Source organism: Heterocephalus glaber, unplaced genomic scaffold (genome assembly GCF_053883595.1).
Source record: "Heterocephalus glaber isolate CG9 unplaced genomic scaffold, H.glaber_assembly_v1.0 deba00001687, whole genome shotgun sequence".
Classification (NCBI taxonomy): domain Eukaryota; kingdom Metazoa; phylum Chordata; class Mammalia; order Rodentia; family Bathyergidae; genus Heterocephalus; species Heterocephalus glaber.
Window position 1 is genome coordinate 1,495,635 of NW_028258412.1, and position 27,541 is coordinate 1,523,175.

The following is a 27,541-nucleotide window of genomic DNA, read 5'->3' on the forward strand; positions in this document are numbered from 1 at the left end:
TGGGAGGCTAGTTGAGGAAAGCAATCTTTACCTCACAGTACCCAGGACTTAAGCAATTTGTGCGATATGTTGCAGAGCAGGATGCAAATCATCTATCGGGGCAGAAGGCACAGTGCTCTGGAGCCCACACTTTTAGAGGGTAAGTGTCCACAAAACTTAAAACAACACAGATTTGTTATCTCACAATTCTGGAGGTCAGAAGCCTCTATGGTCTCTATGAGCTGATATCCAGGCGTCAACAAAGTTTGCTCCTTTCTAGGGGCTCTTGGCTCTTTCCTTGCCCTTTCCAGCTTCTAAAACTACCAATATTCCTTGGCTTAGTGTCCTTTCCTCCACCTGCAAAGCCAGCAAAGGCCAGCCAAATTCTTTTGCTGCCACCTCTCTGGTTCCCTCCTGATTCCTTGTGCTATTTCTAAAGGCCCTTGTGATAACATTGGGTCCACCCACACCCAGGTAACAGTATATTTTGAAGTGAGATGATTAACTACCTTAATTCCCCCCTTGCCATATAACCTAACATTGACACAAGTTCTGAGTATAAGGATATGGATATTTTGGGGGGGGGTCATATTTCTGCCACCATAGAGGTTTACAAAAATGTTTTCCATGAAAGCCAGGAAGAAATAAACTTTTAGGTCAAAGAAAATGTTTTAATGTGTAATAATATATTCATCTCCATACTGATGCAGGTATAAAATGTAATTAGATTTTTTATTTTAAAAAGTTTTTGGTGTGCCAGGGATTTAGCTCAGTGGCACTGCACCTGCCTGGCAAGTGAGTTTGATCCTGAGTTCTATCCCTGGTACCAGAAAAAAAGTTTTTGGCAGTCTTAATATTGAGCTAAATCCACAGCTCATATTTTAATGTTTTGAAACAGTGGTTCTCCAACTCACCAAGTTGTCCAGGCTGGTCTAGGACTTATGATCCTCCTGCCTCAGCCTGGTAGAATGCTGGGATTACTGGTGTGTGGCACCACACCTGACTTTAATTTTATTATGGAGACCAGGCCCTCAAGAGTCCTGCTCACCTGACCTACAGGACCACACTGGCCTATGTCCTTCCCAGGAATTAAGGTCTTGGGGATGTTTCACTAATTGGAGGGTTTTGGCGAAGCCAGGAACCTGGACAAGTAGCCAGGAAAGGAAATCTGGGTTGGGGGTGGATCTGTCAGGCAGTGGGTGTTTGGGCAGGGGGTGGGGTCCTGGCTCACCCACTCTCCTACTTACCCCATCCTAGATCCTTGTCAACGCAGGAACAATGAGCATGTCTTGAGGCTACTTCTTATAAACTTGGGGATATTTAGTTCACCCAAGTCTGTTTCTTTACCAGAAAAATAAAGACAAAAGAAACCAAACTATTTCATAGGGTTATTATGAGATCCTGAGCCAGTGTTTTTCCAAGTGTGCCAAGGACACCTAATCAGAATGGCTGTGAGGTGAAGTTTGAGAGCCGTAGTACAGGCAAGGTGGTATATATGGCAGGCCCTCCCACACTATCAGATGTGCTGCCAGAGAAAGCTGATATACCTATGGGCTTCCTCAGTGGGGGCCATATTAGACTCCTGAGCACCAATTCCATCTGAGGTTGGCAGTTTATAGAGAATGATTGCAAAGCTAAGTGGTCACTGGGAACTTGCCCCAACTGGGCTCTAAACCAGGGACAGGCCTGTGAGATTACTCATGCCCTGAGGCTTCTGTCAATGCCTATCTGCATTCCATCACACCTCAGCTCCTAGCTTTCATTATTGTGAAAAGGATCTTGTATCACCCATCCTACTGGCCACAGAGTCCCTGCTTCTCCGGCCAGGCTGTGCCCCTAGCTAGAGAGCCAGGGAACCCCAGAGTGCTTAGCCCTGGGTCTACCACTGTCTCAGGACACAGTCAACTGGTTCCAAGGCAGGGTGTGCCATGGCAGAGGAGAAACAGTTCATGGCATGGCAGGCAGAAGGCAGCATGCTTAAGGCAGAAGGGATACATATACTTGTATATAGTGACCCAACTCTTCCCACCAGTCTTCACCTCTGAACACCACACTCAGCTATTGACCTGTCATTGGACTAATCCAATTGTACCACACACCCATGATCCAATCACCTCTGAAAAGCCCCATCTGTGAGCGCATGGAGATTTGGGAGGACGTTAAGACATAAACCATAACATCCTCCTACCTCCACCCTCTTGAACTTTCTCCTAGTCCCCAAATGTCCCGTTCTGAAAGCTTGCTCTGAACCCTCTGCTCCTGCTCCATGAGGACTTCCGCCACCTGCAGGTGGATAGAAACACCTTCATCTCATCACACCACACATATTCCCAGACTCATTTTAGGATTATATCACTCGGGCTTTCAAACTTTTGGTGATGCCTGTGACTTCAGGAATTGCAAAGCCCTTACTCCTGACCTTCCAGGATACTTGCATTGGGGTGCTCAATGGCACCTTATACCTTCTAAAGGAGACTCTTGGGTCTCCTTTAACTGCTAGTTTCTTCATGGGGAATGGAAGAAAGTGAGTGTGTAGCTGCAGGTCAGTGGTGCCTTTTGGTCCTATCCTGCAGCCCTGGAATTTAGTGGCATATAAACACACACACACACACACACACACACACACACACACACTAGTGTCGATGTGCACCATGATCTCAAGGTAACATATGAAGTCTATAAAGAACAACAGTCTGTGTCCAGCCAAGTCAGCTAGACAACCAGGCCCTGTCACTATGAGCCATGTACAAAGCTGGGGAGGGAGGGCTGGTCTGAGATCCTGCACATAGCTCCCTCAGTGGCCCTCAGCCACTGTCCTCTTCAGCCTGCAGGGCAGGGGAGATGGTCCCAAAGAGCTGCTAAGGAGACAGGTCCGGCCCAAAGCAGGGCTCATCCCTTCCTCATCCTGATTGCTCCGAGGCCAGGCTAGCAGAGGACATGGATTGGAAGGACTCCACTGGGTGGTACTGTATAAAGTAAAGGGACCAGGAGTGCAGAATCCTGCTTCAAAGGTCAAGGGATCTATGTGAGAGAAATTCAGATACAAGGGACAGTTGCAGAGAAAAATAAAGGGATACTTTAAAATCAGCCCTTTATGGCTGAAATCTCAGTGCAGGATCCTGGTAGGGATGGAATGGGTGGTCTGGGTTTAAGGTAGACCCAAACTAACCCTATAACTGGGCTGGTCCCTGGAAGGGTTCTGGAGTATCAGGGGCTCAAATTGCCTTCTTCTGGAGAAAAGGTTGGGTCTGCTCTGACATGGCTATGTGGGCAGAAGAGCAAAGTCACAGCCCTGTGTCAGAGACTTTACCGACAAACAATAGTAGCTTTATCAGAGCCCCAGAATAGGACCAGAGTGGGTGGGGACAGGGCAGAAGCTTTCAATGTCCCTTTCTTCACAATGCTTGTTCCTTTGAGACATACCATACCATCAACTGCTATACCGCTTCCCTGGGAGCCTATCCTCCGGGGGAGCCTTCCCAGAGTGACACCTCTCCCTCAACGTTTTCTTTCAACTTCTGGAGTGCTTTCCCACAGTGTTTCAGGAAATTCTAGTGTTGGCTCATTAGGAACTAGGGCTGGGATTTCATGACTGTGTGGATTGCTGTTTCTCTACAGCTCTCCTCAGATCCTTTTCTATTCTGGTATGGGCCTCTGTCCTATGATGCTTCCTAGACTGATGGGCTATGGACGTTCACTTTCCTTACAGCTATTGTCATGGTATGCATACTGAGACAGGATGGGAGCTGCAGGCTGGCTCTATTCCCCATGGCTCCAGACTTTATGGGTTCACTTGGAGGCACTGCCAGGGCATGGGTAGAGCAGGGAACATTTTGGACCCACACAGGATGGAGGGGTGACACAGAGGGGAGGGAGCCCCACAGGTTCTCAGGGATATAGGAATCCTCTGACTTTGCTATACTAGTGAAAGGCCCCAAGCTTCTTGCTCTGGAGAAGACAAATGCATTTTAATGGTTTCAGTAGCTCAAAGACAACCACTGCGATGTGTTTGCAACGAACTGGAGTCTGGGTGAGGGAGGACACAGCTGTCATACGAAGTAGGCCGCCAGGGCTGACATCTTGTCCTTTGGCCTCCTGGGGTTGGGCTTCCCTGGTGGCCGCCGGCCCCGAGCCCGCCCTCGGCCCTGCCTCCTCCCGGGACCGCCACGGTGCATAGGGTGACAGGAGGCTGCATGTTTCAACTCCACCAGCTCCTGGAAGACAGGGTCGCAGAAAACACAGCCTGTATGCTGTGTCTCGTCACCTGGCAATGGAGACTTGGCCTTGTTGAAGTCCACGTCCAGCAGGGCAGCCTCACAGGTATTGCAGGTGTCGGCAGACACCCGTACACGGTGGGCATTCTCGAAGCAGTGGGCCACCACGTTGCACTTGTTGCAGGCCACCTTCCACTTGGGGCCTGAAGTGGGGTCCAGCACCAGGATGCCGCTCTCGCACTCTATACACTGGCCAATGCCCAGCATGCTCAGTGAGTGCTGGCAGGTGGGGTGTGTGCACTCGTTGCAGCCCATGCCTGGGGGAAAGGGGAGCCTGGTGACGCACACCTGCCACACACACCTCCTCCCTAGCCACTGGATCTGCCCTCAGTGCCTCACATCCTGAGCCCCATGTCTCAGTAGAAAGTGCTTCTCTCAGCTTTGCTCTTGGAGACACCTTTGCTGGCACTGGCCCCAGGTTCCCGAAGTCCCCAGCTGCTATCACCCCTGTTCTCTGCTTCTCTAAAATCCCCTCAATCAAGGCCTCCTAGGCTAATGCCTTTCTGGCAGATTCCAGCTGAGTCCATCCCTCCTTTGCTCCTACAGCTCATTAATCGCAGCTTCATTAATGGCAGCTCATTAATGTGCCTCTCACAGCACTGGCCCACATGGGACTGTCCACTGCTCTGGAAGTTGCTGAAGGGCAGGCATGGGCCTCATCACCCTGGCAGCCAGGCTGCAGCCACTCATTCACCCCACCCCATGACAGGGCACAACTCACTCTTTGCCCAGATCCCATGTGAGCAAGTGGCCTAGAGTCACCTGCCCAGTTATGACACAGGCAGCAAGTGGCAGAGAAGCCAGCTGATGCCTGAGCAGTGCCCCAGATATACATTGGGGTCTTCCATCTCAGCACCTTTGAGTGTGGAAAGGGCTGGGGTGAGGGACCCCTTTGGTGTGAACAGAGACTACAGATAACCAGTAGGGACAGAGGGTGGCCAGGGGCACCACTCACCTTTCTTCATGTCTCGGAAGGGTGGGTGGTTGTAGCAATAGGGGCACAGTGGGTAGCTCTTGCCCCGGGAGCCCGATGACCATAGGACCAGCTCGAAGTCGTCCAGTGGGCACCGTAGCTCCTTATAGAGCTTGATGGTGCCATTCTGAGGGAGGGTGTAGGTCTCATCGCAGTGGGAACAGTGCAGGCGGCTCGGCTTGGCCTATAGCAGTGCCAAGAAGGGGTCCAAGGGTTGCTGGGGCCACTGACTCTCCTGCCTGCCCTCCTGCCCCTCACAATACAGAACACATAACAGGTATGCAGCATATCATGTGTTGCCAGGCAATGACCTCTCAATCCCTGGCTATGAGTCTCAGGACACATGGTCCATACACAGAGAAAGGCAGTTCTAAACTGACCTGGGCAGTCATGACACCCAGGTTAATATTCATGATAGCAAGAAATGTGGTGTTAGAAAAAAATGAACAATGTGTGTTTACGTGGCCTAATGGTTTATGTGTTCTTGGGGTCATAGGGACATTGTGGGTGTTTGCTGGTGCTGATTTAGTGCTCTGAATCATTCTATGTGGCAACCAAGATAAAGACCATTTTGCATGACTAATAATAAAGTCACTACTTTATTATTAAGAGGTGAAATGATTTGCCTGAGTTAGTGCCTAAGGTGCTATGGCCAGGAAGGGTGGTCACAGGTCTTTACTGCCACCTACCTGGATGTATTTCATGAACCGGTGGCACTTTCCACAACGTGACAGAGGCTTGCCTGTGGCTGCCAGGGGTGAAAAAGACACCTCCATCAACTCATCCATTCCTGAGAGCAAGCAGAACACAGAGGTCACATTCCTTCTGGTCTTTGGCAGTCCATCCTATGAAAGGGAGCTTGGTATGGCTCAATGGGCTGGAGGGGAAGGCCACATACACGGTCCAAGATCTGGATGTGACTGTCCCCATAGACAGTGGGGTTTCTACTGCCAGTGATGCAGTGGCAGGGCAGCAGCCCTGTTCATCATATATGTGTGTTCCTGGTGCTGTGTATGGTTTTAATTCACCTGTTCTTTAATCTTCACAGTAATCATCAAAGAGACATCACTGCCCTTGCCTGCCGAGGCCTGGAGCCCAGACCTGAGAGTGAGTCTCATATGGGTGCCCTCAGTTCTGGAGTGCTGGTGACCTTGACAGAGGGACCTCTGTTAAAGGGCAGGAAAGACAAGGACCTTACCTGCGATGGAATCGACAAAATAGTGGAACTTCCTCTTGAAGACATCCAAGGTGTGGCCCAGGACCTGGCGGTAGTCTGCCTTGCCCTGGGCAATCAGGTTCAGTTGCTTTTCCACTGCACTGCGGATGGTGGGGAGCACCAGCTCTGCATCTGTGAGCGGGTGGGATGCTGCTGCTGCGAGTACTTGCACCCAGGGTCCTGCCACCCCCATCAGGCAGAGCAAGGGCCACTGCCCTGCTTACCCCTCCATCTTTAGCCTATCCTCCTGGCTTCTCCCTGGGATACCCATCCACAGAGTTGGATACTACCAGGCTGGCTCCTCAATTTCCCCCAGGGAAATCTTGTACAGAATGGCCAGGATTTGCTCCTGGCCTGTTCTTGGGCCAGGTCTGTGCTGTGCTCCTCCATCTCCTATAAGTGTAGGGACATCTCCAGGAGACAGAACTGATAGGCACCTTACTGAAGACCTTACTTAAGGAAAGAGCCTTTCAGGTCCCCTTTCAGATCTTTCACAAGCCTGTTCATCTGTGAAACATGCCCTGAATCCCTGCCCTGGGCAGATCCTGGGCAACACTCCTGCGATGGGAGCTGGGGTTGTGCATGAAGGGCTGAGGGCTCACCACCAGGCCAGGGTCCCTCTGGAGGAAGCAGCAGAGCCACAACCCTGGGAGAAGTTGGTGAGCCCTGGCAGACCCTAGGACTCAGGGTAAGGACTCACCAATCTTGTAGTAACCATGCACCAGGACGATGCCAAGGTTGGTAGGCTTAAGCCGGCGGCCACTCTCCACAGTGACGTAGTTGCGCTGGCAGATATTGTTGATGTGCACAGGGATGCTGGCATCAGTTCCTGAAATGCACAGCAAAGCCCTGGGTATTCCTTAGCCTGCCACTGACATGGCTCACTGGACTATGCACTTTTGTTTACCCCTGGTGTCATGGGGAATCCTGCTTCTCAGCCCCTTCCAGCCACCCACAGGAGGCAGTTATGCCCCCAGTACCCCTGCACTGTGTTGGATCAAACTGAGTGTCTTTCATGTATTGCCTTGTGAACCCCAAGGATGGCTGTCTGGCAGTGCTTATTCTAGTGCTACAGTCAAAAGGTCAGAGGCTCAGAGAGGCTAAGGGACTTTGCCAAGGTCACAGAGCTTATTCCACAGTGGTTGAATGTGACCTCCTTGCCCTCTTCCACCTGGAAACTGTGGCTTTCAGCCCATCCTGGAGACAGTGCCCAACCACCTCAGAGGGGAGCTTATAAGCTCCCTGCTGAACCCATTTACCAGTGATCACTTCCTCCCTCTCTCCAGGGTTTTTCATGATTCCCAAGGCCAAGGTGAAGGTGAGGCATTTTGACTGGTTTGTGGCAAAGAAGGAAACTCGGGCTGACTGTAGACATGCCCATGCTGGCTGGTAATATGCATCTTCCCAAGGCAGCTCTACAGGTGAGAAACTCATGCATGAATAAACTGGCATCTGGAGGCCGAGGAGCCTGCCAAAGTCCATGGCTTGCAGACTAGACTGGGACCTGACCCCCAGGATGGTGGGCTGTGCACGTTCTGTGCGCACGTGGGTCTCTGCATCCCATTGAGCTCTTGCCCCAGGTGGTAGCTCTAGTCAGGCCCTTTTTACACAGCTCTGGGGGTCTCCAACGACAGGCCCGCCTACCCACTCTCCTCTTTAGGTAAGTACCCTCTTCACTGTCACAAACTGAAGCTTGGGTCTAGGCCACTGTTTTTTGTATGGCTGCCAGAAGCCATGACATGGAAAGTGTTCCTAAGTCAGAGCAGGGCTGTCCCATCAACAGGAAGGGGAATAGGGTGTTGGGAATTAGCACCTACTCTCCACAGCAGGCGGAGGACTCTGTCAGGACTCCACTGGTACCCCAGCTCCTAGGAGAAATCGGCCCTGAGCCTGATTCCAGGATAGATCTGGCTGGGTGTGTGGACTTGGGAGGTTACTGATCTGACTTGTGAATCCTTTGGTGTCCTAGACCAACCCTCAGCCATGTGGGTGCTCGTTAGCAATGTGGTGGCACTGCAGGGTATAAGGGTGCATCTTGGGCTTCACAGGGGAGGCCAGTCCTGATGGAAAGGCCTTGAGAGCAGCCTCCCACAGTGAGCCTGTCTGGATCAATTGATTGCACAGTGGACTGCCAATTTCTGGATGCTGGCCATGGACCAGTGCTGGGGTGAGTGCAAGTGCAGCCTCCCGGTGCACTTAAGAACGGTTTCCCTGAGAATGGGGAAACTCATGTCTGGCATCTGGGCAGGTATACCTACCAATGCCATGCTTCTCCATGAGTGTGATGAGCTCGGCTTCAGTCAGGTAGTCAGGTGGGCTCGTTTGCTTCTCCAGCATCTTCACCTCCCCCACTGTGAAGGTGTCACCCCTCTGGCAGGTGGGCAGGCTCTCCTCCAAGGGCACACTCTGCCAGGGCATGATCTCTGTGAAGCCTAGAGGGACACAGCGCAAGCACTCAGGGTCCCTGCCCTGGGTGGCCCAGGCCCTAGACCCTGGGACCTGCAGTTTTACCTGGCGAGATAACAGTCTTCCCTGAGCAAGTGAAGAGCTCAGGCCCGATCTGGAAGGAAATGGTGCTCTGGAGGTACTTGCAGTCATGGCTAACTGTGGCAATGAAGTGTCTGGTGATGTACTCATAGAGCCGCCATGCATCACCTCCTGCAAAAGGACCACGGCTGGTCACCTTGGTTTGACTGGGAGCTTAGCTGCTAAGGACCCCAGAACTCTTCCTATAGCAGCAGGGCCTTAGCATAGACACCAGGAATGACCTGCTCCAAAGGTAAAAAAGGAGGAAGGAAATGCACAGCAAGGGAAAGCCAGTCTCCCACACCTGGCAGCTGTCACTCTTGCCTCCCCACATAACCTCCTCTACCTGTTTGCTGCTCCTGAGGTACAGGCCTGTCCTTCTATCATCTAGTAGTGTTTTATCTTTCCTACCCTTGCCTCATACTCAGAATATCACAGTGGCTTTCCACTTGCACTGCTCTCCCTTTCCAATGCCTTCTTCTGGCCCAAGGGTCACCATCACAGCCTTGACCAAGTGGGAGGTATGAGGTGCAGCCCACCATCGGGCCCCACCATTCTGCCTCAGGTCGTCTTCCAAGGACATCTGCCCACTGGCCTCTCCCTGACCAGCTGTCACACTTCATTCCTGTCCTTGATGAAATATTCAGGTGAAGCCTTCACCCATGAAGGGAACAGCAGGGGCAGAAGGAGCCTCCACACTAAGGTACATGACCTTGTAGACAGTGCTGGATCACTGAAGTATCTTGTCATTCCTACCCTGGAAGACTGAGCAGTGCAGAAAATGTGTGTGAGTGTCAGGAAGTGGGACACTTGATACCTAATTCGTCCTCTGTGGCAGACCTCATCGGGGTGATGGGAGGATGGTCACCAGCATCATGTCCTTTCCGCGGACGGTTGATACCTTCCGTTAACAACTGCTTCACCTGAAGGAAAGGACAGAGCAGAGTCCTCTGAGCATGGCTCCTGACACTGGTTCCATAAGCCTGTCCCAAGGCCTCAGTGAAGGTACGTGCAGGGGCAGGGCCCACTTCCCTCACCGTGTCTGCCCAGTAGGGGTGGTTGGCCTGTTGTCGCAGAGAACCCTTCAAGTCAAAGTTCTCAGGGTAGTGGGTGGTTTCTGTCCGTGGGTAGCTGATGTAGCCCTGTGTGTACAGCCGCTCGGCTGTCTGCATGGCGTGCTGAGGTCCCATGCCTGTGAGAGACAGGAGGCTCAGCTGGCCTGGAACATGGGGAAGGCCGAGCACCTGCCCACAGGCCTAGGCACTCTGGCTCCCCCCAAGACAGCTAGCACCTCCTAGAGGGTGACAGCACGGCTGGAATTCTTTGCTATTGGGTTGGTGGGTACCTGTGCCATGCAGCCTGTTCAAAGACAAGTTCTGGACTCATCACGGTGGGCCCAGGGCAAGGGCCTGATGGGAAACACCATTCACCCTGCTCCACGGCACCACCATCATGGTGTTCATGACTGTGGTGATGATGTAGCCTTTGGATAGCCTTTCCCCCACACTCTGGCCAAGAGCTGTAACCAGGCCCTGGGAGCTGCTGAGCCAGCCAGGACAGTGACAGAGCATATACCTCAGTTCTGAGCCCCCGGTGTGTCTCTGTCCTCATGGCACTGTGGGCCCACTGAGGGAGGGCTCTTCCTGCGGCTACCTGAGCAGTGGATGGTGGTGCTCAGCTAGCAAATCCCTCAATGGCATTATTGTTCTCTGGGAAATCTAGAGGTGCTGCTCTGTAACGACAGGCTCATAGCTCCCCATAGTAGGGCCACCAATGCCTAGATGCTGACAACTGTCCAATCCAACCCCCTTTTCACAACTGAGGAAATGAGGCTCAGAGAGATGATAACATCTGTTTCTAGCTGACCTCTCCCTCACACCAGCAAAAGCTGCTTGGGGACAGCTTTTGTTAGGATGTTCCTCTTGGCCAACATTATTACTGCTATTGTTACAATGTGCAATTCCATATCATTTAACCTTTATAGCAACCCAGACAACTAGACAGTATTGTTCTACATTTTCTCACAAGGAAACTGAAGCTCAGGACAAGGAAGGAAATAGCAAAATGAGATTGGGAGCAGGGTTTAGCTTCAAAGTATAATGGCTCTAAGGGGACACTACTGACTCAGGATCATGGGAAGGTCCTACCTTGATGGTGGCCTCCACATGGTTAGTCCTGGCAATAGCTTCTAAGACACTGAATACTAAGAAATCATCTGTGTTTTCTTTTCTTCACATAAATTCAAAGAAACTGTTGAGTTCTTAACTAACAATCCCATGAAACTGCATCTTCTCTCTTTAGTTATAACTTGTTTCTCTCATGTAAAGAGAAATGAAACCTACAAAAGGAGGCCCCTATGCTTCAGGCATGAGAGAGATGCTTAACACAGCTAAGGGTATTGGTATCCCCTGCACCAGGGGTGAACAGGGTTGAACAGGGCTGCCATGCACCTGCCTCAAGAAGTCTTTGGGAGCTTTAGAGAAATGCCCCTACATACCTAGAGCTGAACTGGCTACACGTAGCATCTCCACAGTGTTCAGGGCCAGCGGCCTCTGCTTGGCTTTTTCTTTCCTGCTTGTGGCCTCCACCTGCAAGACAGGACAGACTGAGTGATTGTGGGGTGGAGGAAGAAGCCATAAGAGAGGAAATTAAGATGTGTGAGCACACCTGTACCCAGAATTCTTGGGGCTGAGGCAGGAGGGTTGTTACACGTTCAAGGCCAGCCCGGGCAACTTAGCAAGATTCTGTCTCAAAAAAAACAAAAACAAACAAAAGATGTGTAGGCAAAGGGTCAGGTTTCATTCATTCGGTCTCCGTGCAGTCTAAACACTAGATTCAATATTTATTTAGCATTAGGAAAGGAAAAAGAATGAAAATTCTTTTTTTCTTTTTTTGGTACCGGGGATCGAACTTGGGTCCTTCCGCTTAGGAGGCAGGCAGTGGAACCACTGAGCTCAATCCCCAGCCCTGAAAATTCTTTTCTAGGGAAAGAGATCTAGAGAAACAAGGAGAAGGGAGCAATGTAGACCTTACAGAAGACAGTGTCAGCCGGGCCATAGGATGGCACATGGGCCTGTCTCAGGGGCCGTGGCTCCTGTTCATTGTGCACGTGCTGCTGACTGGGGTGTTAGCATTGCTGTGTCTTGGATTTTTCAAGAGAAGCTACAAATCAGAAAATCTTGAAAGTGAAATCTTGAAAGTTTCAAATGTTGGTAATTACTCTGAAATTTTTGTAAACACCACGCAGGTTAAACAGCATACATCTGTGGGCTGTGCTTGGGTGGCAGGCTATTACTTCCCGCCTCTGGATCATATATTTGTTGAAGAAATGACTGTTTTTGCCTCTTGCTCTTGCTAAGGCCTGGCAGACTGGGCAGGGCAGCACATTCTGGACTGCAGGCTGACAAACGTGGGTGCTAACACTGAGGCCATTTGCATATATGCAGCAGTGAAGGCCAGGTCACTTGGGGAGAGGTCTAGAAGTACAGATGAACCTGTAGGAATTATATATATTATAATAATTAATGGAGCACCTTTACTAGTGTTTCTAGGAACTCAAGACAACTGAATCCTGGGCAAAATGTAATGCAAGGGAAGTTTGAGAAAGATAAGTCAAAAATAGCTAAATAAGGCCAGGGTGTGCCATAGAGACTCTGGAAGCTGTCACACCTGCAGGGCATTTGCTGCTATAGTGATGGACCTGCCCACTACCCTGAGCAGCCAGCCCCTTGCCAGGATGCATCGCCCTTTTCCTAACAGCTGAGGACCATGTCCTTTTAACTTATAAAATTCCTGAGTAAGAAATATAGCACCACTGAGGTGTGAAAGCTGACTGAAGTTGGGAAAGTTCATCAACATGCACACAGGTCCTTATACAATTGTTAGTTTTCAGTATCATAGAAAGGAGACATCTATGTGAAATGGAGTCCTGCCAAATGACATAATGCCCACTGGGGCTGGTGAAAAGCAGAGTGGAAGCAGCTGAGAAAAGTCACAGGTATGAAGAGCACTTGGTACAAGTACTGTGTAGTTACTGCTTTGGTTAAAATATCTTAGAAGTGTATGTGTGAGTAACAATTTCTTTTTCCAAAAAGATGTGTTTCAGAAAGGGGAAGAAAGATATGGCCTGGGTCATAAGTGTTCTTCCACCAGAAGCTTCCAAGGCTTATCCCCACCCAAGGCAAATGTGACAAGTGTGGGCAGAGCAGGCGCACCTGGGCTTCCTTCTCCAGCTTTGTCATGTTTAAAAACATCTGTGCAATCTCCCGATCGAACACTCTCACTCGGTCCCAGTCCAAAAGGAGAGATTTGTCTTTGTCAGCATTAACCTACAGGAAGAAGGACAAAGGTAAACAGGTGAGAAGTATTCAGAAGAAGTATTCAGGTGAGCCCACTGCCAGGGAAGGGGATCAGGACAGAGGAAGCTGGTCTTTGTCTAGGAGCCAAACATGGGGGGTGGGGGGGGGTGGTCTACTGTCTCACAGCTGTACCTAATTAGGTATAGATAGGCAAGCTGACACCCAGCCCTTCCCACCCCAACCCTCCACCAGAAGACAGGCAAGTGGTCTCAGGAGAGTGGCAGAGCTGAGGCTGGTATGTCCTTAAGAAGCATCAAAGCCTCTACCTCTCACTCCAGCCCTACCCATGCCAAGGGCCTAGCTGACCTGGGTGTGCCCCACCTTCCACGGTCCCCAGCCCTGTGTGAACCAGAGCAAATCTGTGTTGTTTTAAATCTTACATCAAGCTTTTGGGAGGCTTTTATTTAAAGAAAAGGTTCTAAAGACTTCTGAGAAGTTTAAAAGCCCACAGTCTCAGTCCAGTGATTGGATCTGACAACTGCAGCCACTGGCCTCTGACGATGACCTTACCCTGCACCACCAGGGCAGTAATCATTCCCATTTATCCAAATACAATGCATTCAGGCCCAGCCTAGCCCCAGTACCCCTATGAAGGCTGAGGGACCCCTTTCCGTGGGCACCAAACACCTATTTACACTTGTGCCTTTAGCCTAGGGCAGTGGTGGCAAACCTATGGCATGTGGGCCATAGCGGACATGCAGAGCCCTCTCTGTTTGCATGCAAGCCAAGTAGCCCCAGGATTGCCCCACTGGCTGAGTGTCAAGATAACAGTGCACATAGGGGCAGTGTTGGCACTTTGTGATAAAGTAAGGGGGTTTTGGGTTGCAGTTTGGGCACTCAGTCTCTAAAAGGTTCACCATCACTGGGCTAGGGCCTGCAGGATGATGATGATGACAATTATGATGATGGTGGAGAAAATGTCCCAGAATTCATATCCCACACCTAGAATACACAGCAGGAATAGAGAAGGGAAAAGAACCTTGGCCTGCAGCACCCAATAGGTCTCTGGCTTGAAGGACTGGATTTTATCATGTCTCTCCACGCAGAATCCCAGGGTAGGAGTCTGACACGGCCCAAAGGAGATGAGAGAACTATCCAAATCACCATACTTCCCCTGGAAATATTTTGTCTGAAACCTAGAGGAAGTGGTAGGGTGAAGGAAAGAGACAGATGGTCAAAAATTCACTCAAGGCAGAGTCATTATGTGTATTCTGTGGGGTGGTATGTGCAGGTAGGTGGCTGCTCCTCATTTAGAAGCCCAGTGTAAGTAGCACAGCACCAGCCATTGTGGAGGAACTATGTGTATGGATGTGATGGAGAAAAGGAGCAAGGAGAGGCTCCTACCATGTTGGGCCAGGGAGCCTTCTACTATATTCTATCCATCCATCCACTGCACTGTCCTCACACCCTGAGTATGGATATTCTAATTATCAAGCAGTGTCCTGTGATTTACATCAGCTAATATAATTTCCTTTAGGGTTTTTCAAATGTGAAAATTGCCTGTTGCTCATCAGGGCTCTGAGAGGCCTGGGGAACCACAGTAGGGCTCTCCACCAAAGGTATGTGGTCTGGTTGAAGGGAGGATGGGGTGTGCCTGGGCCCTTGTGGGGGAGGCACCTGGTGAAAGCACAGCCGATGCGTAGGTCCAGCTCCTGACGGGCATCCACTGATAGTGCCTCGTTGTGATCTGGCTCACCCAGGCGGGCCATGGCATTACAGATGTCTGTGTCAGTGATGGAGCTGAACCTGGCCCGGAATACTGTCTTCTCACCGCTGTGGGCCTTATTCATGACGGGCAGAACGGCATCAAGGACCTGGGGGGAAGGCAGCCTGGCTGTGATTGCCCATGATCTCTGCGTCCTGCTCCACCTCTGCTGTTGGTTGTGGCTGCTTCCAGGACTGGACACCTACATGCATGAGACATTCCCTCTCCTGCAGACCCTCTCCCACTCTCTCCATAAATCTCTTGCCACATGGCCTCCTCACTTCTGCTCTCTCTTCTTCTGCTTCATTCCCACAAAACTAGGAAATGCCCCAAGCACACGTGGGGCTTCATGGTCGGGACCTGTCCCCACTCCTTCTGGGAAGGTGAGATGGAAAGGGCAGTGGAGCTTTTAAGCAACTAGAAGAAAGGGAAGGAAAAAGGAATGAAGAGGAAGAGGAAATGGGCACAAGTGGGAAGGCCCAGCTTGTGGGTGGGGGCTGGAGTCAAGTCACTGCCAGAGCCCGGCTGTGAAGCATCCTTATGGGAGAGAAGGAACTTTGTTTCTGAAGGAAGAAGGCCCCGTGACTGGCTACCATCTCCAACTCCAGATGCAAAAAGTCCTAGGAGGGGGAGCCCTACAGGGGAAGAGTGCCTGGGAAGGGACAGTGTGTGATCAAGTTTGCTAAGGGTGCCACGCTAGAACACTAGGTGCCCTGGGTGCCCCCCTTACCCCAGTCTCACTGGAACCATCTCCTGAACCCCAAGATAAAAGCTGAGGGTACAGATACAGAGACATGGAGGTGACCTGTCTGCAACCACAGCCTGAGGGGCACTTGTGAGATCAGCAGTCACAACCTGGACAGGGGTGCCTTGGCTGAGGTAAGCATGGGGCATAAATACACGAGGAGCTGTCACCTGCCTCCCTGTAGGGAGGGCTATGGGGGGGGGCAACAGGAGAGCATTCTGAGTGGGGCAGAAGATACGTGATGGTGGGGCGTTAGAACAGTGAGGCCTGGGAGAAGTGTGCGGCTAAGGTGATCAACCACATCAACCAAAGATCCCCAAGAGGCAGAGCTGAGCCAAGAATGCACTGAAAAGCCAACCTGCTCCCTTCTGAAGCTTACATTCACTTAGATAATTCTGCTCCTTCTTATGTTTGCTCTTATGGTATGTCCCCAGCAAGTGAAGTGACACTCCATCACCCTTAGTAGGTTCTGTGCATTTAAAAATGTTTATAGAACTTCCAAAATAAAGGGGCAGGAGAAAGCATTTTTAAGCCAGTATAGTTTACTTCCACTCAGCCTCAGGAATAGTGTGACTATAAGCATCTGATTCAGGTAGGGGGCAGAAAGGGCCAAAGTGAACCAAAATGGGCTTTATACTCACCTCAAAGCAAATGTTCTCCCCTTCTTTGTCACAGTCCAGCCACAGCACGATATAGTCGCAGCCTCTGCCCTCCACCTGCCACACAGCACCCATTAATAGCGCTGGGTATACTCCCCCTGGGAATAGGAGGTGGAGCCCAGGCCCTGGGGGCTTTAGGAGGATTGGTATCTAGGCGAGCAAGCAGCTGGCAGCAGTGACACTGGCTTGACTACTCAGAACTTCGTTCAGAAGTGCTGCTTTTTGACCAACAAATTATACTTGCAATATGATCTTAACCCCAAAAACTTAACAGTAAAATGGCTGAAATGAAATAATCCTGAATATTAACCATGGTTGTCTGGGGTCATGTGGTTATAAACAGTTTTTATCCTTCTCATCTATATTTTCTAATATTTCATAATATTTATGCATTTGTTTAAAATTGGGGGAAAAAACCCTCAACCAAACCATTATTATTATTTTTTTGGTACCGGGGATCTAACTTGGGACCTTGCGCTTGCAAGGCAGGCACCAGAACCACTGAGCTAAATCCCCGGTCCTCAACCAAACCATTATGAAAGCAGGATGTGCTGGGCATAGTGGCACACACCTGTAATCCCAACACATGGGTGGCTGAGGCAGGAGAATTGCTGTGAGTTTAAGGCCAGCCTGGGCTACATAGTTCAAGGTCAGCCTGAATAACATAGTGAGACCATGTCTCAAAAAACCAAAAAACGAAACCAAACCAAATAAAAGGCAGAATGTGTGCTCTCCAGGACTGATAGGGGTGCCCAGGATGGGGTATGGAGGCCTGAAGGTGTCTGGTGGACCAGCAGAGGGCGTTCACAGGAAAGAAAGGTGGGCCAAGGATTACCAGCAAATGCCTCTGTGTCACAGATGAGAATGAGGACTCAAGTACTAGTGGGCAAGGACAGCTACAGCCACGTGCAGGCAGGGAGGGCAGGAGCCTCCCAGTGGGCTCACACCCCTCACTCACCTGCAAGAACTTCACCATGTTCAGCTTGGGGTTCGCTTCCTTCTTCTCTGTTGGAGCTTGACTGAACAGTTCTGCAGGGTCCACTTTGTCCCACTTGTTGTACTTTCCTACAAACCACAGCCACAGTGACATTGAGTCACACTTTACAGTCAAAAAGGATCAGCCTCTGCAGCTGTCATAACTGTGGCAAGATGGTGATCTCATCGCATGCAGGGTCACCTAACAAGATGCAGGCCTGGGGCATAGGCTCAGGCCTTTGGGTAACTCCTACCACCTGGCCTTTCCTTGCCTGGAGCTACTGAGCTGATGCCACCCCTGGCCACTCACAGGAACCAAGCAAGCTCTTGGCAAGGTTGCTGATCCAGCCTCACTTCTAGGGTTTTCTGTGGCTGTAGCACCATTCCTGGGGCAGTTTGTTTTGCCAGGGCCCAGAACTAAAGCCATTATCTTCTCCAACTTGGACTTCTATAACTTTCTCCCTCCACTCCAGCACTTCACAGGGCACACAACAGGCATTTAGCTGGTCCCTGTAGAAGGTCAATCTCTCTGAATCTCATGTCGGGTACTTCCACCTACTTTCAACTTAAGGCCTGTGGCTCTTGCACGCTGGACCGTCTGGCTTTCTTTTAGGCCCCATGTCTTACAGGGTAGGAGAATGAAATCAGACAGAGCCAGGTTCAGCTCCTTTGTCTCCCCAGTCACCCTTGCCATTGCTATGTTCACTGAGCAGCAAGAAAAATTACTGAGGCTTTGCCTTGTGCCCAGTCCTGTGCTGAGTGTTCTACTTCCACTGTCACACTGAGCCCTCAGCAATCCTGGAAAGTAGATGACATTGTTGTGCATTTCACATGTGAAAAATGGCAGCTCACCAAGGTCCAGTCATTGCTCCAGACCCCAGCCAGTGAGTTGGCAGAGTATAGATGTTGTAGTTTACATATGGGCTAAGGGTCCTCCGAGGGACATGCGGGCCCTTGATCCCCAGGGTGACAGTTTGGGGAGGTGATGTGGTGCCTTTAGGAGGCAGAGCCTAGGGGAAGTCCTTAGGTCACCAGGGCACTTCCATTGTTGTCAGGACAGCACCCTAGACCTCTCTCTAGCTTCCCACCTCAGCATGTGGCTTCTCCTTCTTGCATGTGCTCCTGCCACTGTGCCACTGTGATGTCTGCCACAATGTCCTTGCCAGAGCTGGCACTATGCTCTCAGCCTCCAAAATTATGAGTTAAATAAACCTTTTTGTTCCCCCTTAGGAAGTTGGCCTGCACTAGGCATTCCACAGCAGTAATGCAAAATGTACTAATATGCAGATCAGAGCCTGGGTCAGACCCTTGTCACATGGTGATGTACCAAGACCCAGCAGGTCACTAATGCTGGCCCTGAGGAGGAAATGATAACAATAATGATAAAAGATGACAATGACAGCTAACAAATAACTGACAGACAACAGTCAACTCAGCAGGAGCAGCAGCCTTCTCTGAACACCTGATTGGGCCCAGCCCCTCCTGAGATAGATACCACTACCTCCTCTGCACAGGAAGGTGCACAATGCATGTAGTGACTAAGAGGTACTGCTGGGATGGGACCCAGAACTCACACAGGGACCCCAGTCACTACTCCACAATCTGTTGGATTGAGACTCTTAATAGGACACTGGGCAGCGCTGTGCAGGGCTCCCATTAGTAGGAAGGCAGGGGTGGGGGTGGGGCTCACCCAGGAAATCCAGGGTCATCACATGACCACAGACAGAGGTCATCTTGAAGCGGACTGGCTGGCTGTCGAAGGTTCCCGTGTACTCATGGACTGAGCACGCCCCATTCAGTCCTTTGTGTGAAGACATGCTCCCTGGGGAGAGGAAGCACACAGGGATGCTTGCTGTGCTGAGCTGCAGATGTCATGGAGATTCCAGGCCTGGATGCCACCTATTAGAGGACCAGAGTCTGCCTTCTCTAGAGCAGTTGGTCAGTGACAACAATGCTCTGGCCACTGTGTTAAGTGGGTGCTGAGAGACTTAGCGATACTCAGAGACCAGAGCATCTATAACAACCCAAAATAGTGTACTCTCAAACACAAGACCCAAGTTGGCTGGGAAGTGGAGTGGACACACTAGGTCTTTTTGTCTGTATTCTGATTTCACGTTTCACTTTGACTTCTGCCCCATTTTATTCAAACTTTAAGGTCACCAGGGGCCTCCTAGTTATCAAACCCTATGGTGTCTTTTCACCCACTGATGGCTCCTCAGTCAAACTTTCTCAACCCTGGGATGAGATACCACTTCCCAGACCCCTTTTGAACCGAACCTCTTCAGCTGTTCTAGGGGGTCTTTCTTCTCCAACTGCTGGACCAAGGGGAGGTTAAAGTGGATGCCTGCTATTGCAAGTACCCAGCCATCCAAATTCCTTTTCTATTTAGAGGGAATTCAAAGATAGGAAGGGAAACAGCACTCAACCAGCCACCCTCGTGGCCAGAGAAGGGAGTGAAGGAGAGGAGATTTTTGCTCTAGCTTCCCAGTGTCTCAGGAGTACCCATGACCAAGGCTTAGCCCACTGGCCAGTCTTGAGTGATGTGAGGTGCACAATGTGACTGGAGCTGAGTGGAGGGTACAGCAGGCAATGCCAAGGGTTCAGTGCTGACAATGCTTATAATGTGACCTCCTAAGACCTCAACTGGGGTGGGGTCCTAGCTGTGTCTATCTCTTTGCAGGTTTGGTTCTGCTGCTTGTGACCAATGGCTCCGACTGGCCTACCACTCTGACAAGGAATGCACCTTCCCCCTCAATGTGAACTTTGCCTTGCTCTTTCTGGGAGCCCTAGCCCTGGTATATACCACGCAGGGAGGCAAAAACATCCAGAATGCTTCATTAGTGCCTGCTGACCTGGACTGAATTTACTTCAACAAGGGTGGAATCACACTTTGGAAAAAGAAAGAAATATCCTGGAAAGTAAAAATAACCAGGCTTATAGACCAAACAATAAAGAAGTTAGCATTGCTCTTTCCTACCTCGAGAGAGGATTTTGGCAATGGACTGTGCCAGGGAAGGCTTCTCAGCAACCATGAGCACAGTCTTCATCTTGGCTCAAGGCTGTCAGGGCCCTCAGCCCTTCACATCTGTTTCAGGAAGATGGCAACAAAAAAATCCACAAACTGCTCTTCTGTAGTCCACTACAATTGTCAGCGTTGACTCCTAAAGGGAAAAAAATTTAATTCTTAAAGACAAGAGGACAAGAGTGGCTTCGTATCTGAATCATACTTAGAAGACAGCAATGCTTCCAGTGGACCTCTACCACTAGTAAGAAAACTCACTTTTTAAAAAACTTAAAAATCAAGATAAGAAAAAGCAAAATTAGGAAAACTGGATGAAACCTGGCATATAAGCAACTGTCCAGGAATTCTGCTTCATTTAGGGGAAGGTGAAGTGACCCCAATGACCGCAGGTCAATTCTGTCACTAAATCCAAGTACAGGACGATGCTGGGGCCTATGGACCTAGACTTATAGGCTGGGGCAGGATGGCTGCCTAGCCTCCCTTCCTGGGCTGGCTCTTCCACTTGCTGGTGGACTCATCTCTTAGCGGGGAGATGAATAACCATAGCCTTTCCTCCTGTGCATCAATTTTACTGAATCCCTGGGCTAAGAATGCCATATCCATCTTAGCTGAGCACTGGGGCTGCCATGAGATACATTTTAAAATGTAGATGCCAAGGCAGGGCTCCTCAGGTTCTACTGACCTATAAGGCCCGCAACTCCCTGGCTGGAGGTCCAGTCCCTAGTGGAGTTTGGGAGGCCCATCATATCTACCTTCCCTCCTACCATACTCCACCTGTTGCTTTGAAGACCAAGCTCTGGCCATTAAGCTGGACACCATCATCTAAAGAAAAAGTCCACTTGAAGCCTTCATGCCTGAGTCTGCTTGCCTGGAATGTTCCATTAGACCTTCAGAATGCAGCTCTACTGTCCGCAGGCCCAGCTCAAAGTGAATACTTCATTTCTTTTTGGTGCTGGGGACAAAACCCAGGTCCTTGTACGTGCTAAGCATGTGCTCTGTCACTGAGGTATACTTCTAGCCCACTGAGCTCTTCTTTAAAGAGCTTTCCCAGCACACACTGGCAGGATGAACTGTTTCCCACTGTGCACTGTGGCTCTTGGCCTAGGCCTCCATCTCGGACCACTGCCTGTACTCACAGTCAGGTACTCACTCACTCAACCTACCAAGAGGACAAGAGCAGCCCCATATCTGAATCACTGTTGTCATCTAATACAGCTTTCTGGGACTGATATACTACTTAATATTTTCTGGCCAAGCAGGAAATACAAGAAAGACAACAACACAGGAATGCACATGCCACCCACCTTGCCCCACCCCCCACCCCGTGCTATGGATCAAATCAGGGCTTTGTGCAACTTGGTAAGCACTCTGCCACGGAGCTACATCCCCAGCCCTCTTTCTTTCTTTTTGATCACTATAAATACAGCATTGTATTCAAAGACATTATATTAAGAAAATACCGCAATTTACTAGGGAGAAAGAGTTTTTTCTTACTTTATAACTTCCAACAGACCAGATTCCATATCCAGCAAAAGTTTAAATTTTTTAAAAATGGAAAGCAGAAAAAGAAATCATGGAGGGCCAGGGATTTAGCCCTGTGGTTCCGCCACCTGCCTCACAAGCGGAAGGTCCCGAGTTCGATCTCTGGTACCCAACCCCCCCAAAAATAAAGAAAGAAATCATGGAGTTTTAAATAATTTTAGTGCAAAGAAGGAAAAAACTTAACATCCCTCAAAACTCAGAAGTACTCAAAGTATGTTTAAAAGCAACTGGTTTCCTTTCATGTGAACTGTTTATATTTTTAACCCACGTTTTTCAGTTGGATTGCTGTTTTTTTAATTTTAGGAGTTTGTATAATGAGAAAAATAGAATGATATGATATCTGACAACACTTGCCAAGAAAAATTAAAGCTGAATGATTTTGTACTTAAGTATCTCACTAGCAAAAACCCAAAGTCTGAGCACACAGTAGCTGAAGATGTGGAGGAAATTCAAGTTGAACAACCTTTATGTAGGGAAAAATTTGACAAGATCTCTCAAAACTACAGGACACATGCCTAGTAATTCTCCTTCTAGGAATTAAATCATTGGTTCATTATTGAGCATCTACTACATGCTTGGGCCAGTCCTGTGTGCAAGGAGTATGGTGGGAAGCAGCACCAGGTCCTGTCCTCTAGGAGTACCCACTGCAGCACAGGTTGTGTGTGTGTGTGTGTGTGTGTGTGTGTGTGTGTGTGTGTCCATAAGTGGGAGGAGGAACGAGGCAGGGCTAGGCCATATGGCAATAGAGACTAGGCACAAAGATGAGGGAAGCAAGGTCCCAAGAGATGGCTGGGTGGTTTTAGGGACAGTGAAGAGGCTGGTGGAGCTGTGTGGAGCTGGTGTAGAATGTGGGGCTCCTCTGGCCTGAATTATAGGGGAGCTGGGAAGCAGCAGAGGGTCTGCACAAAAGTAAGAATGATCTGACCTGAAATGCTAAAGGGATCTTCTGGCTGCCATGCAGAAATGAATGACGGGACCCCAGGGAAGGTTGGGGAGGGGTGGCTCAGAGTCTGGCCAATACTGGGACGGGCAGAATATGGGATGGAGAGAGCAAGAGTGACTCCCAGACTTTTAGCTTAGGCAAAGGGGGTTCCTGTTGGTTGAGGGGAAATACTGACAGGGAAGCAGTTCAGGACAGGGACTCAGGAGCAGCGTTCCAGGTGTGTTTAATGTGATCTGCTGCTACAGAGCCATGGCGGCTGTAGAGGAGGCAGTGGCAGAGGGAGAATGTGTGCATGGAAGCAGTCCAGGATAGAGGTTGAGGAGACGAGGAGACAGCAGGCTGTAGTAGGAAAGGTGGGGCTCCAAAAGCCAAAGAAAAGAGCACTATGGGTAGCCACTGCTGGGTCAAAGGCAAGCTGAGTAAAATGCACTGAGGTCTGGCCGTGGAGTCTAGCCATTTGAGTGACTATAGTGACCTTGATGGGAAAATTGAGCAAGGTGAGCTTTAAAAAGCCAGGAAGAAGGGGAGAGAATCATACACTCTTTCATTTTAAGATGGGCAACACACCAATATGTTGTACACTGATGAGGTTAGTCCAGTAGAAAAGGAAAAGTGAAGATGCAGGAGTGGGGAAGGAACAGTTACAGCAATACTGGGATGGGCTCAGAGTGAGAGGCAGCTAGCAGTGGTAGTGTCCAGTCAGAGAGTGTGTGTGTGTGTGTTTTGGACAAGGTGTCACATCTCAGTGGAGGAGGAACTGGACAGAGGGAAGGGAGAAGAACTAGGGCAGCTCATAGCAGGGAGTCTACGATTTAGATAGGATATTCCAGGTGAATATGAGGGACTAGAAGGCAAGGGTTGAGGGGGATGACAATAATAACAGACTTTGGGGCCGGGGATTTAGCTCAGTGGTTCCGCTGCCTGCCTCACAAGCGCAAGGACCCGAGTTAGATCCCCGGTACCAAAAAAAAAACAATAATAATAACAGACCTGACTCCAAGGAGGGTGAGGAGGGTGGCAGGAGGATGAGGGTCCACACAGGCTGTGTCCTGTAGGCTCCAGAACTGTAGTAAGTGAGGCACTAGGGCACATAATGGGAGTCAGAGGAAGGAACTTTCAGGGGCAGGATGCTCTCCATCCTGGGGAGGTTTTAGTGCTACCCAAATCAAAGGCCCAGAAGTGAGGTTTAAAGGAGATTCAAGAACACACCTTACCCATCTAGAGAAATTAGAGGGAAACTGGCAGAGGGAGATTGTTCTGTGATGGCTTTTGAATGTCCTGTTTCTTTAAAAGTTGAAAAAGGCCAGGTGTGGTGGTATATACCTGTAATCCCAGCACTAGGGAGGCTGAAGCAGGAGGATCACTGTGAGTTCAAGGCCAGCCTGGGTTACAAAGTGAGACTCTGTCTCACAAAACAAACAAACAAAAAAGAATAAATAAAAGTAGGAAAAAACGTTTAGTCCTAAAACGTTCTCTTGGATTCCTGTATGTTTGCTAGAGAAGCCAGGAGTTATGGTGTAGTAATGACATGCCAGGTACAGGCAGTCCTGGCAGTGTCCTTGGAAGGGGTGCTGCCATTGTACTGCCTTACAGTGGTAATGCAGGGTCAGCGAGACCAGAGTTCAAGTGGCAGGACTTGGAACCTGTGATCTAAGCCTTTATCCTATCCTGCCTCTATGAACATCTCAAATGGAACAGCAGCCCTATCTTACTTCCCTCTAGTAGTGCTTATCACTAAACTTGAAACAGTCTGTCTAGTAATTTGGTTCTTGTCTTCCAGGTCCTAGAACATAGTAAACTCCAGGAAGGTAGGGTTTTGCTTTGTTCATTCTAATGGTAAGTAGTACATGGTGACCAAGTACCGACTGAACAAATGACTAAATATATCAAACAGCAACTTTACCTGTAAATAATAAAAATGCTTTGAGAGCTCTAAAATTGAAAAACTGACTTTAAATCTGTAAAAGTATTGTAAACACTTCTGCTTCTCAATGTTCTTTTTTCCATGGTGTCAAAGTTCTACAAATTGTACATCTCCACTACTCCCTTTCACACCTAAGATCCCAAGTTTCTTGATAAAATAATCAACAGACTGACAAATTCCTTCAGAAACAAACATTGTGCCTTAGCATCTTAAAGGTTACCTTATTTATGCAGAAAAAGAGACAAAATTGGGAAGTACACACAGACATATGCATCCTAATTTCAGACTGCCTAATTCACTTGTCAGACTGTCCAACTGCTATTCATGTTTGATATGCACCTGTCTTCGATAGCTTCCACTCTAAATAAAAGTTCTAGTTCCACATTTTACACTTGAGTACTGTGTGAGAATTTTGTAATGTTCTGAGTATCACTGTTTTATTGGGGGGCAAAGTGCTCCTTTAAGGATATGGAATCTTGGGGGAAAGGGCCTTGCTGGTCATCTGGAAGAAGGAAGAAGAAAAGACTAGGTCTCAGAAAAAGTGATTTACCAAAGGTCACCTAGGAAGTTTATTGGGTTGGGGCTGAAACTCATGCTTCCTTACTTTCAACCCATATACTTTACTTTAGCTGCACTAGGTTCCATTTCTAAGATTTATGCAGCCTCCCCTGTAGTTAATCTTGGGGCCTCCCTCTTTTTCCATTAAGGCACATCTCCCATTTCAAAACAGAAACCCATGAGAAATGTAATGTTTGCAATCTTCACTTGTACAATACCTTCACACTTTTGCCTTATGATTATTATTCACTTAAATTTCTGCTTTTAAAAAACCCTTAAATATAAAAAGATGGCCCAAAAAAACTCATGATAATCTACAAGGTACATCAAAATCAATCTTGTCTGCTAAAGCTCCAAGACTGCAGTTTGTCCTGTTCCCAAAAGGCATATAAGCAAGTGCTAACCAGTGTCAATAGCAAACATTCCAAATTGGATTTGTTATTAGGACTGAAGGTGAATTAAAAAGGGTTAACTTGTTAGAACCCTGTCAACTCTCACCAGATACTACCATTGGTATGTGTTCTCAGGGAGACACTAAATACAGAAATTTCCTTTCATGTCAATCTCTTATGAACCAGTTCATTTAGCTTGGAAGTGGAGGCCTAGCAGTGATTCAAACAGCACTGAGAGTCCTAAGATTTCCCACTTCGGTAACTTTACCAAATATTTATAGAATCACGAAAAGAAATGACAATTTCTTAAGCTCTTCCTCTGCACTAGGCATGCCATAGCTATAAATACCAATCTACCAACAAGTGTATAAGGCAGTGTTGTAATTTTTCAAAACCATGAGTAAACTGAGATTCAGAACAATTCAAGCTATATAGTGTCAGGTGACCTTGGCAAAGGAATCCCAGGGGTTACTAGCCATTATGCCCAAGTTGGGCTAGCCTCTCACGATCCTGTTTCCAAAGGCAGGAAGGATAAAGATGCAAGACAAGGCCATCATCTTCCCTTTCACCTACGCGAGAAATTACTGTCCCTGCATTCTAGCTAGTTTGTTCACAAAAGTTTTCTCCCTCATCTACGGAGATCAAGTCAGAGAACCTGGATGCCCTACAGACGAGGCAGTGAGTGGAACCTGCTCTGGCGTAGACTGTGACGACCTGGACCTCTGAAGGCCATACAGCCTCCCGGAGACACTTTTTCCTGCAGTTAGATTGGGAAAACAGACCTCACCGCAAAGAACCGTGGGAGGGGCTGAAGAAGAGCGTTAACCACAGCGCGAGCTCCCTCCAGACACCGGGCTAAGCACTGGCCCGCCACCACCTCCCTGAACCCCCATCGAGCTCCAGGAGAGGGTCACCCCGACAAAGAAAAGGCGGCGAGAATGCCGAGCCCAGTTAGGGATCTTTTCCCAAGTCCCCGCCCCAGCCCGCGTTCTGCGCTGGGTCCGGATTCAGGAACCACGCCTGATAAAGGCCCACGCTTCCTGCTTTCCTCTGCAGCCCGCGCGAAGACCTCCACCCACCGCTCACCGGTAGTCAGGCCGTAGCTCTCCTCCTGGGGCGGCCACCGGTAACCTTTACTTCCGGGTCCGGCCGCTTCTGAAGTCCCCGCGTCTGGCGTGCCCATGTCTGCCCTCCGACGCTCCCACTTCCGTGTCAGCGGGTTCCGTGGCTCGTGAGTTCTGGAGCACATCCTGCTCAGCGCTTCTACGCGGCAACTTGGTTAGATCCCTGTCCCTGCCTTCCTCCTCCGCTAGGTACCGAGGGGATTCTGTCCCTTCACTGCTACGGTCCGTAGGGAGCCCCCAAACGTACAACCTAGGGGAAACAATGACAATCATCATTACAATGATTATGAAAACATATATATGGTATTAATACTAAAATAATAATAATAATGATATTGCTTGCTTGTGGTTATATAGCAAGTTTCTTTCAATGCTACAAACGTTTGTGGATTGAGTAACCCGTGTTAAATAAAATCTGGGATACGAATAATATAAATACATCCGGAGGATGAATAAAAACGTATTTTGTTAGAGCATTAGCATTATGTAAGGTTTAGGTAATTTTCATGACTGAGTGACTTTTTATTTATTTATTTTTTTGGAGACAGGGTCTTCCTGTGTAGCCCAGGCTGAGCTTCAACTCGAAATCGTCCTGCCTAAGCCTCTCAAGTAGTGACATTACAGGC

At 49.2% G+C, this 27,541-nt stretch overlaps 1 protein-coding gene and 1 long non-coding RNA gene across 5 annotated transcripts; one reads left to right on the top strand and one right to left on the bottom strand.

Annotated features, from left to right (window-relative positions):
* On the top strand, positions 1-11,733 carry LOC147821931 (uncharacterized). The gene is made up of 2 exons (XR_015446170.1): positions 1-139; positions 6,275-11,733. It is a non-coding gene; the product is annotated as an uncharacterized LOC147821931 (long non-coding RNA).
* Positions 133-27,081, bottom strand: Top3b (DNA topoisomerase III beta). Of its 4 annotated transcripts, none has more exons than XM_087198006.1 (18): positions 26,878-27,081; positions 20,388-20,571; positions 19,101-19,232; positions 17,394-17,500; positions 16,418-16,492; positions 14,944-15,140; positions 14,306-14,462; positions 13,183-13,296; positions 11,466-11,556; positions 10,006-10,160; positions 9,786-9,891; positions 8,954-9,100; positions 8,701-8,874; positions 7,143-7,271; positions 6,425-6,574; positions 5,916-6,016; positions 5,209-5,410; positions 133-4,193 (listed from the first exon to the last, which is right to left on the bottom strand). In XM_087198006.1, exons 2-18 carry the CDS (start codon positions 20,455-20,457, stop codon positions 3,901-3,903), a joined length of 2,400 nt encoding a protein of 799 aa, XP_087054132.1. In that variant the 5' UTR covers positions 20,458-20,571; positions 26,878-27,081; the 3' UTR covers positions 133-3,900. The 4 variants fall into 4 exon arrangements, with proteins under 4 accessions (XP_087054132.1, XP_004843384.1, XP_087054131.1 ...); XM_004843327.4 differs by having other exon boundaries at positions 3,920-4,510; positions 26,878-27,077; XM_087198005.1 differs by lacking the exon at positions 26,878-27,081 and adding an exon at positions 24,241-24,314 and having other exon boundaries at positions 3,920-4,510.
* Positions 27,082-27,541: the final 460 nt, after the last annotated feature.